At 41.8% G+C, this 9,460-nt stretch overlaps 1 protein-coding gene across 6 annotated transcripts in view; it reads left to right on the forward strand.

The window, feature by feature from the left end:
* Window positions 1-7,556, forward strand: part of TP53BP1 (tumor protein p53 binding protein 1) — a 146,692-nt gene extending 139,136 nt beyond the window's left edge. For all 6 annotated transcript variants that reach the window (XM_089676392.1, XM_089676394.1, XM_089676395.1 and 3 more), the window contains 4 exons: window positions 1,312-1,406; window positions 4,803-5,002; window positions 5,094-5,239; window positions 7,169-7,556. In XM_089676392.1, the coding sequence (XP_089532518.1) occupies window positions 1,312-1,406; window positions 4,803-5,002; window positions 5,094-5,239; window positions 7,169-7,356 (629 nt within the window). In that variant the 3' untranslated portion in view covers window positions 7,357-7,556. The remainder of the gene's footprint in view (window positions 1-1,311; window positions 1,407-4,802; window positions 5,003-5,093; window positions 5,240-7,168) is intronic.
* Window positions 7,557-9,460: the final 1,904 nt, after the last annotated feature.

Below are 9,460 nucleotides of genomic sequence, written 5' to 3' on the forward strand. Positions count from 1 at the left end.
GTAAAGCATGCTTGTTATACTCACTGTGGAACCTAAGGGGTTATTCCTCTGCATTGTATGAAAAGGCAGTTTGAAAAAGGGGAGGAACAGAGAAGTCAGGATCAAACAACCACCTCTTATCTCCTGATGAGTAAGACTGAACCGTAGGCATTTGCACATGCTCAGTTTGGTGTGTATTGCTAGAGAGGTGTTGTTTTTTTTTTTTTTTTTTCTTGGGAGAGTGCGTGTGATCAGCACAGGGCCAATCAGCACTGTCCAGACAGAGGTCAGGGGTTTTACAATCTCCGAGAGCAGAAAGAAAACTCCTCCTACAAGCGTTAACCAGTGCTCGGCTGGACACTGATAGAAGTCACAAGACTGCTCTAACTGCTGATGAGAAACGATATTTAGCAGTTTATATTTACTAAAATAATTGCTTTTCCATGTTCTGTGTGCTGTGGGAGACCAGATATAGTGAATGCAGGGTCCTGGGTTTAGTAACACTTTAAGGGACCCTCTTAGAATTTGATGGGAGATCAATCCACCGTTCCTCAACATTCTCAGAAGGAAGTCTACAGTTCCATGGAACCTTGGTTGAGAATCCCTGATGTTTAATATGTTGTCTATCCCCACGTCCTTTTTTGCCAAGGATACCAAACTGGAAGACAGCAGCAGCCTTTGATGGTCTTTATTGATATTCGAAACCTAGTTGTATACCCAACAAAGACTAGAATAGTGGATAGAGCTACTCTGTATAAATATGAAGATGACTTGTTTGTCTGTACCTGGGAGTTAGATGCACTCACACTGGCCCTTTTAACCAGTCCCGGGAGCAGTGTACCTCTTGGAATGGTTTTGGTTGTTTAGTGTCAGTGCTTTGAATCACATGGGATTGATTAAGCGTACCATGTCCAGGACCACTTGGAAAAGGTGGTCCCTGGAACGGTTCACTTGTGGTCCAGTATGGCTTGTTTCAGTTTGAGTGCAAACCAGGCGAGAGCACAGAGCTCTCCATAGATGACAGAGAAGCCGGGATCACTGGTCTGGTTAATAGAGCAGGTGGTGTAAATGTGCAGTGTGAGTGCAGACCACCCGGGTTGTAGGGAGGGGGGGGACAAGTGAACTCCGTAAACCAGTCCGTGTGAGTGCTCCCTTATACAGGTCTCATAACATGTCTTTAAAGGCCATGACAACAATTCAATTTCTAGCTGTCATTTACTAGTGTAGCATAGAATCACATTATTTATTAGCTCGGGAAATTGAATTTGATAAATGAAAACCAATAACATATAATCAGCACATGCAGGTTATTGGAATTGCTTCTTATTGCAGAATACATTGAAAGCACACCATATAACCGACAGTACACAGAGGATCAACTCCGGGCTGGAGGGGGCTGCATTGTCGACAATTTCAGTGAAGCATTGGTGAGACATTCATTGAATATATTACATTTTTCATGATCAAATCATTGAATATATTGCTTTCTGCGTGGTTTTTGTGTTTATTTTTTAATTCTTCCACATGTGTACGACTTTTTGAGCAAACAAGACTTTTCGTTTATTTATTTTTTATTTTTTTTGGTTTTATGGTCTTCCAAAATACTGTACTTTAATTTCTGTATATTCAAGGCAAGTTTCTGTACAGACTGTTAAAAATTGTCAAAAATACTGGCTAAGGATAAAAGTTCGGAATGGGTTATTTATGGATTAGCACAAAACATTTAAATGTACTTGATCCTTCTAGGTGACACGTTTATTTGTTACATATAAATAGGGGAGGGGGCATAACACATAGGCAGTCATTTCAAAGAGGAAAAATTTATTTAGCTCAATGCCTCTATCCAAGCACTTTTTCAATCATTGTATAAAAGTAAGAAAAATATCAACAGATATCATTAACATACAAAATACTTCATTTAGTAATTACAATTACAAAGAAACACACTCAAAACAAAACAAACCCCAATTAAAACCCTTAAACTTTTTTTGAATTTAAAATATAATATATGTATCCTATTGGTCCCGGAACGTGATTGTTTATCGTAACTTCCAACTGAGAGCTCTCAGGAAAACAGGGATAGTAATAGATAGATATAGGTAGAAAGGTGGCCACAATGAAATAACTATCCAGCATGCTGGAAAACATATTCTAAGTCATAAACAGTATCTGGTTATCAAAGATATGTATGTAGACTTTTGCACACAGATTTTCCGCAACAGATGCACTCCAGTTGAATAACAGGTCTAATTAAATCTGTCTATGTATGGAACCTAGGAAGCAAATACAATTGAACAGCCTCTAAACAAGGCAAAGTTGAATAAGGTGGCTGTAATCAAGCAAATAGATCCGAAAACATCACAATGTGGTCCAGAGGAGGTGACAATGATGGTAGCAACTACAGACTCATAGGGGCATACGTTGCCCAAGGTTTACTCCATGTCATTGTTGGCCTCACTCACACTAGTAATTTGTGTTGTTCAAAAGATATCCATAGTGACTTTTTTAGCTTGATTCCTCAGCTTACAATATATATATATATATATATATATATATATATATATATATATATATATATATATAATTAAATGCATACACACACTATTAAGTCCAACCGTACAACTGGGGCACATAAAAAAGAATTGGCAAACGTGTTTTTTTTAATACTTGTGACCTTAGCCACCCGAAGCAAATATAATTTACCAAAATGCCACGAGAGGGATACTAATCAGTCTTGTAAGGAATCCATAATGGGTCCCGTCATGACTTGCACAGCCTGACTGGTTTCGCCAACCTCACCCGGCTGCATCAGAGGCATATTTATAGATTATAAGGGTTAGAGTAAATCCAGCCATAGATGGATTGAAAATCAGTTGAGCCGGGACTGGTTGTACAGAAGTCGATCTTTCAAGAAGATCAAATTCTGTGGCCAAGGTATCTCTAATTTTCTTATTTGAGCGAGTCAGTTAGGATTATCAGGTCGTGTCTGCCTGGGCCAGGAGAGAAGAGAGCGCATGGATTTTGCAATCCCTCTCAGACTTGCATCAGGAGGCCATCTGGATTGTTATAATACAGGATTTATATAGCGCCAACAGTTTGCGCAGCACTTTACAAAATGAAGGTAGACATTACAGTTACAATACAATTTGGTACAAGAGGAAACAGAGGGCCCTGCTCGATGGAGCTTACAATCTAGGAGGAAGGATTGAGTGATACAAAAGGTAATAGCTGTGGGGGATGAGCTGATGGAGGAAATAAATGGCGGTTTACTAGGTAGAGGCAGGATAGGGTTCTTTAAAGAGATTTTCAGGGATCGTTTAAAGGTGGATAGATTAAGAGATAGCTGGACAGATTGGGGTAGGGAATTCCATAGGATCGGAGAAGCTCGGGAGAAGTCCTGGAGGCGATCATGGGAGGAGATGACATGGGAACTAGAGAGCAGAAGGCTTTGGGAGGATCGAAGAGAGCAGTTTGGTTGATATTTTGAGACCAGGTTGGTGATGTAGCTGGGAGCAGAGTTGTGGATGTAAGTGTCCCCTTATTGTAGTGGATTCCCAGAGAACTATAGGGGAAGCCACAGACACCCCATGTTCTCTGTAAAGAATGTCTGGATATGTTCCTGCAGTTGAAAGATACTTGAGGAAGGACTAGTTCAAATGTCACTGAAGTGAGGAGCGGTCAGGCCTAGAGATCCTGCAGGGCAATAAAAGCGGATATTGGTCTGATCAAGGGGTAGTCAGTATATGATCTTATCGACAAAGGGTAAATGTTGTAGGGGTATAAAAACCTGGTCGATCCTACAGTAGCTGTGATGAGGACATGAATAGGAGGTACTGTAAATTCCCTAGATCATGGAATACAGCCAATTTTGCCTTTGTAATAACTATTAGAGAGGGCTCCATTACACGACAACCAGTGCTTACTTTTCTGCAAACGCATTTCCAACTGACAACTGGTGCTGTAATTCTAGAATTAGCTGAAAGATCATGTCATACCAAAAGATAGCCCTGAACTTCATATGACGGCTGTCAGTGATCATTCTTAGAACTAGTGTCAGCCTAGTAGATGGAGCTGTGTTCTTAAAGCTGGGCATAGACAGATCAAAATTAGGCTGGTGTTCAGCAAGGAGAAACAAAATGTCAATCTATGTGTGGCCCTCTTCAATAGAAGTTGACCACGGCACCACCTGCCTGGAGTCTGCATGTTCTCCCTGTGCCTGCATGGATTTCCTCCAAGTACTCCAAGGTTTCCTCCCACACTCCAAAGACATGCTGGTAGGTTAATTGGCTCCTGTCTAAATTGTCCCTAGTATGTGTATGTATGAATGTCAGTTAAGGACCTTTAATTGTATGCCCCTTGAGGGTTAGGGACTGATGTGAATGTGTAATATATATGTTAATTGGCGCTATACAAGCACCTGAAATAAATAAATAAATAAATATGGTTGGAGGAAATTGTTATTTTTGTTTTTTTTTCCATTTGTTCAGCACACTGGCTGAACAAAAAAAAAACAAAAAAAGTCTGTGCCCGGCTTTAGACAGTAACCCTGATGAAAGGGCTGGTTCACACCTGATTCGCACAAGAACATGATTTTGCCTCATTACCATTGATCAGCTTTAGAAAACTGAGGCTGCCAGTAACTATGGGGATTTCTCTAGTGGGGCACAGTCATGTGATGGGTGTAAGGGTGAAGATGGGCCCCTCTCCGCAGGTGAGCTGTGTCTTCCAATGAAACCTTTTGTATTTGGAATCCAGCCTTTGTTTCTAAGCTATACCTGTACATGGGTATGTAGAGTGATTCTGTCTTTCCTTTCTTCCCTTAGTGCAAACCAGACTCAAAATGTTTGCTGATTGCTGACCAGCACTGCCGAACCCGGAAATATTTTCTGTGCCTTGCCAGTGGAATCCCTTGTGTGTCTCATGTCTGGGTACATGACAGTTGTCACTCTAATGAGCTGCAAGGTATGAACAATTACCTCCTCCCTGCCGGGTACAGCCTTCAAGACGACAAAATTTTGGAATGGTAAGATGAAGTTTCCAGTTTCATTTTTTTTGGGGGGGAGGGGCTAATTCTATCTGTACTACATGAATCTTTTATGACACTGATTTTGCAGGCACGGCTCCAGGCATCCTTTCCAAGGTTCCCGCTTTCTTGTGGTATCTGACCAGCAAGAGAATTTCCTGGAAGTATGGACAGAAGTATTAATGGTTGGAGGCGCAGCGTCTGCAAAGCAGCGCAGTTCTGCAAATACAAACAAAGGTATTCATTCAATTCATCTGGCACTAATGCAGACCTTTGTATTGTAGGAATGTCTTCTTGTAGAAGTAACATTGTATTAGAACTCTCTATATTATTCAGCATGTTTTTGTTTTGTGCTCTTTTAAAATATGAAGTTTCTTATTTTTACGCACAACAAGATGGGAGAGGAAGAACTCTGGGCAATTTTTTTTTCCTCCATTCAGTTGGGCTGTGCACTGCTTTACCGCAGAGGGGGTGGGGGGCAGGAGGCACTGGGAGGATAGGCAAATTAGGTGACGTTATCTTGGCTCTCCAGTCCCCTAGACAAAAACAAGCAGCTAACCTATGCAGTGCTGGCACAGCTCCACTGTATGGAGGGGAAAAAAAAAAAATTTCCTGGAGTTCTTCTGTAAAGACACTCTATAAGTCCGTTGCGCCTCCATGCGACAAATGTCAGTGCTTGCCCCAAATTATACATACGTGGTCACTCAAGTGCAACAGAGTTCCCTTCTCACCTCTGTAGCTGTCATACAAGGCAGTGGCCGAGATGTTTGTAGCTAGGTGGGTGGATCATGATGGTGATTCAGAGGAAACAAGTCCTTCAACAGGTCCGCTCTTTGTCTGTGATTGGCTGTGGGCAGATTCCGCAGCCAATAGACAGCCTGCTATTGGTCATGAAATCTGCTTAATGCCTGCTGACAATTACACTTGGGTGATTGGAGAGGAGCACTCGGTGTCCACAAAGTCTCACTTGATGAATTTGATAGTTTATTGAAGATAAAAGTAGAGCGAGCGCATTTGGGTGGATTTGCCTCCCCCCTTCTTCAGGGCTGTATTTATTGGAGAATGATTAGACTCTGAGCTGGTAAAGATATTTTCTCAGCAGCTTTGCAGTATGCTGGTCTTGTGGAGCGGAGGCCGCCTGTCTCTGGCACAACAACGACATACCGCAGAGCCACTGATCGAATATATTTAACCCTCTCAGAGTCTAACATTTCTCCAATAAATAAAGGGGGGAGGCAATTTCCCTGAAACATGTTTGCTCTACTTGTATACTTTCTCACTTAACTTTATAGTTTATTGAAGATAACTTTTTTAGACATCGAGCCCTCCTCCCCAATCCCCCATGTGTTCCCTGCAATAATGCCTCCATTGTCGTTATCGGAAAGGTAGCAGCCCTAGACCCCAACAGAGTCCATCACCGACCACCTACAATTAGGATATAACCCATTGGAAGCAATTCCCTCTATACCCTGCCCACAGTAACTTGCCGCTAGGCAGCCACCAGTGGCACCATTCCAACGCTTTCTTCTGCTCAAAATTGATGCTGACAATTACAAGAAGAGATGGAGAACTAGTTTCTCAGCTTCCCCATCAAGCTCCTTCCACTGTCAGCGTGGAGCCTGTGGGCTGTGAAGCAGACCGCATCCTGGACAGGCAGTGATGAGGAGGGAGTAGTGGTTGCTAACATGCCACCCTTCTTACATGTAGGCATACAGATACAGGCACTTAGATTTGGTCTAATTACCTCCAATGTATTATCTACAAACAAAATCTGGTGTTCGGAGAGCCATGCCACCAAAAAAGTGGTGCAGGTGCTTTATTGAATTCCCCCATTGTGTAAGCTTTGACTTTGATGCCAATTCTCCAATAAGGGATATTTTGCATATACTCCAGCTTAGTATGATACATCATAGCTTGTCTGTCACTGTATATATCACTGCCTTGGGTATTCCTTCTGCATGTTGATTTTCCACCGTAGTTAATGTTGAGAAGGCTTTTAGATGGCCTCGCAGTTACAAATTGCAGCAGAGTCCTAGAGCTGTAGGTGCGTATTTATGGCATTGGATCTGCATGGCCAGCAGTTACCCTTTCTAGTGGTTATTACTGTTAACATACAAAGTGGTTTCTAACTCTTATTTTCTTGATTTGTGTTTATTTCTGTTGTAGATGTTGCTTTGGGGGTTTTTGATGTCGTCATCACAGATCGTTCATGTCCAGAATCCATTTTAAAATGTGCTCAAGCTCTAAACCTTCCAGTGGTTTCATCGGAATGGGTGATTCAGTGTCTCGTTAATGGAGTGCAAGTTGGTTGCAATAAGCACCCAAAATACAAACATGACCATGTTGTGAGCTAAGAAGACTCCATTTCAATACCCTTTTTATCAATCCTCCTCTTTTTGCTGCTTTTTTCATTGTGCATATATTGTGTTTTATTGAAGTTTTAGATAGTTTTAATTGTTTGTGTTTATTCTACATTTGCATGTATCCACTTGTACATAGTTTTAACTGCTGGACTTTTATGATAAAATAAATGTTAAATCTTTGTTTTAAATAAGATTTTGTTCCATCTTTATGTACAGTTGGGGTGTTACTGTTACATCCATTCTTTTTTTTTTTTTTTTGCTCTGCCCTCCTGTAAGCTTCCTCAATGTATTGCCTGTACTTCGAGAAGCATGGCAGCTGCTATTGATGACCTCCTTATGTTGACAACAATCCAACAATTAGCATTTTTATAAGTACTTAGTCCCCATTACTTAGGCCTCATGCAGACTGGATGATTTTGGTATCTCACCAGCACACCAAGGAATCCTCAAAATGGGTCCAAATCTTTATTTCGTGGTCACATGATAAACACAAAGGCAACGTTTCAGAGCCACGTGCGGCCCCTTTGTCAGGCAGGTAACTTTGGACTCATTTTGAGGATTCCTTGGTGTGTTGGTGACATTTCACTTGGATTGTCTGCAGTTGTCAGCCTAGTCACTACAGTATCCAGCAATACTGAATAGCCATTTGCAGGAATGTGTGCATTGGGAATACTGCATTTGGACCTGGTATCTCTCCTAGATGCCTTTCCGCCTGGCAGTGGTGTTTTGGCAGAAAAAAACACTTGTAAATGCATTTAGACGCGTCAAGCGTTAATACATTTCATTAACCAGAATAATAATCTATTCTAGCCATTGGAATTCTGTAATGCTGAAGCGCAGTGTTGTTTCTGCCAGAATATGGCTGCTCCTAGACCACTGGTAGTGGGTTTTTCATTTCTGCCTCTAAACCCACTATGTGTGTAAAACAAATTCCAGATGCCCCTAGGAGCAGTGTCAGAAATGCCTAGTGCAAATTGGACTTTCAATTGAGCATGAAGCTGTTAAAGTCAGAGCCTCTGATCTCCATCCTTGTTCCAGGTGAGTGATTCAAAAGTATCGCAGCCAAGGAATTACTCAATTAGAATTTTCATTCATTTGCCCAATTTCCCTCCAGACCACTACAATGCAATATTCTGTTGTGTGACAAGTCAGTGCAGTCCCTGGACAGGCCAATTCAATTGGCACCATGGACCAATCAAATCCAGCTCTGGATCTTTTTGAAAGATCCTCATAATAGATGCCAGTCTGGGCATCGTGTTGGTGCAGGGGACTTCAACAATCGACATGCTGGAGTTTTGGGTAACCTGGCTGTCCATGCAGTGTTGGACTATCCTGCTGGAAAGATACCTGATTTTGATTCTTTCACACAGAGCCACAGCAGTGGTATACAGCAAGCTTCAGTGAGGAACAAAAAATCTTCCTGTGGTGAAGGAGGTAGAGCAGATGCTGTCTTGAGTAGAACTTCACCTTCCATCCTTGTCTGCCATTTACATCCCAGGCATGGGCCATTGGCAGGCAAACATTCTCAGCTGGTAATGTCAGTGCCTGGATCTGGGGACGTGGTCCCTAAACCTGGAGTGTTCCAGGACTTGTTACAGGATGAGGACCTCTTGGCCTCTAGGTTCAACAACAAACTGCACAGGTTTGTCCAGGTACAGGGATCCTTTTTTTTTTTTTTTTTTTTTCTTTTCCCTTTTGATCAATGCTTTACCTCTGAAACAATTCTTTGTCTGCTTCATAAAGATGCAAGGCAGTCTGGTAATTATTTCTAGAACCTGGTAAGACTTCTGGCGTACAATCCATGGCCTTAACCATGTCTTCTGTAGCAAGGACTGATTTACCACCCTGTTTCATGGGCATCGACTTTAGGAGTATGGCTGTTAAAGCTCAGGTTATGAGGGAAAGGAACATCCTCTTGGAAATCATATATTCTGGGAAGTATACTTCTCAGATACCATTGGCCTCTCATTCATTGATTTAACCCTGGTTCACACTGGATCCGACTTTGAAATCGTGTGACGTGAAGTGAAGTCGCATGGTTTCAAAGTCTCATGTTTTCAAAGTCACATGTCAGTGCAACTTGGCAGACATCTGT

This window comes from Staurois parvus, unplaced genomic scaffold (genome assembly GCF_062004578.1).
Source record: "Staurois parvus isolate SC_StPar_1 unplaced genomic scaffold, SC_StPar_1.0 ptg000168l, whole genome shotgun sequence".
Taxonomy (NCBI): Eukaryota; Metazoa; Chordata; class Amphibia; order Anura; family Ranidae; genus Staurois; species Staurois parvus.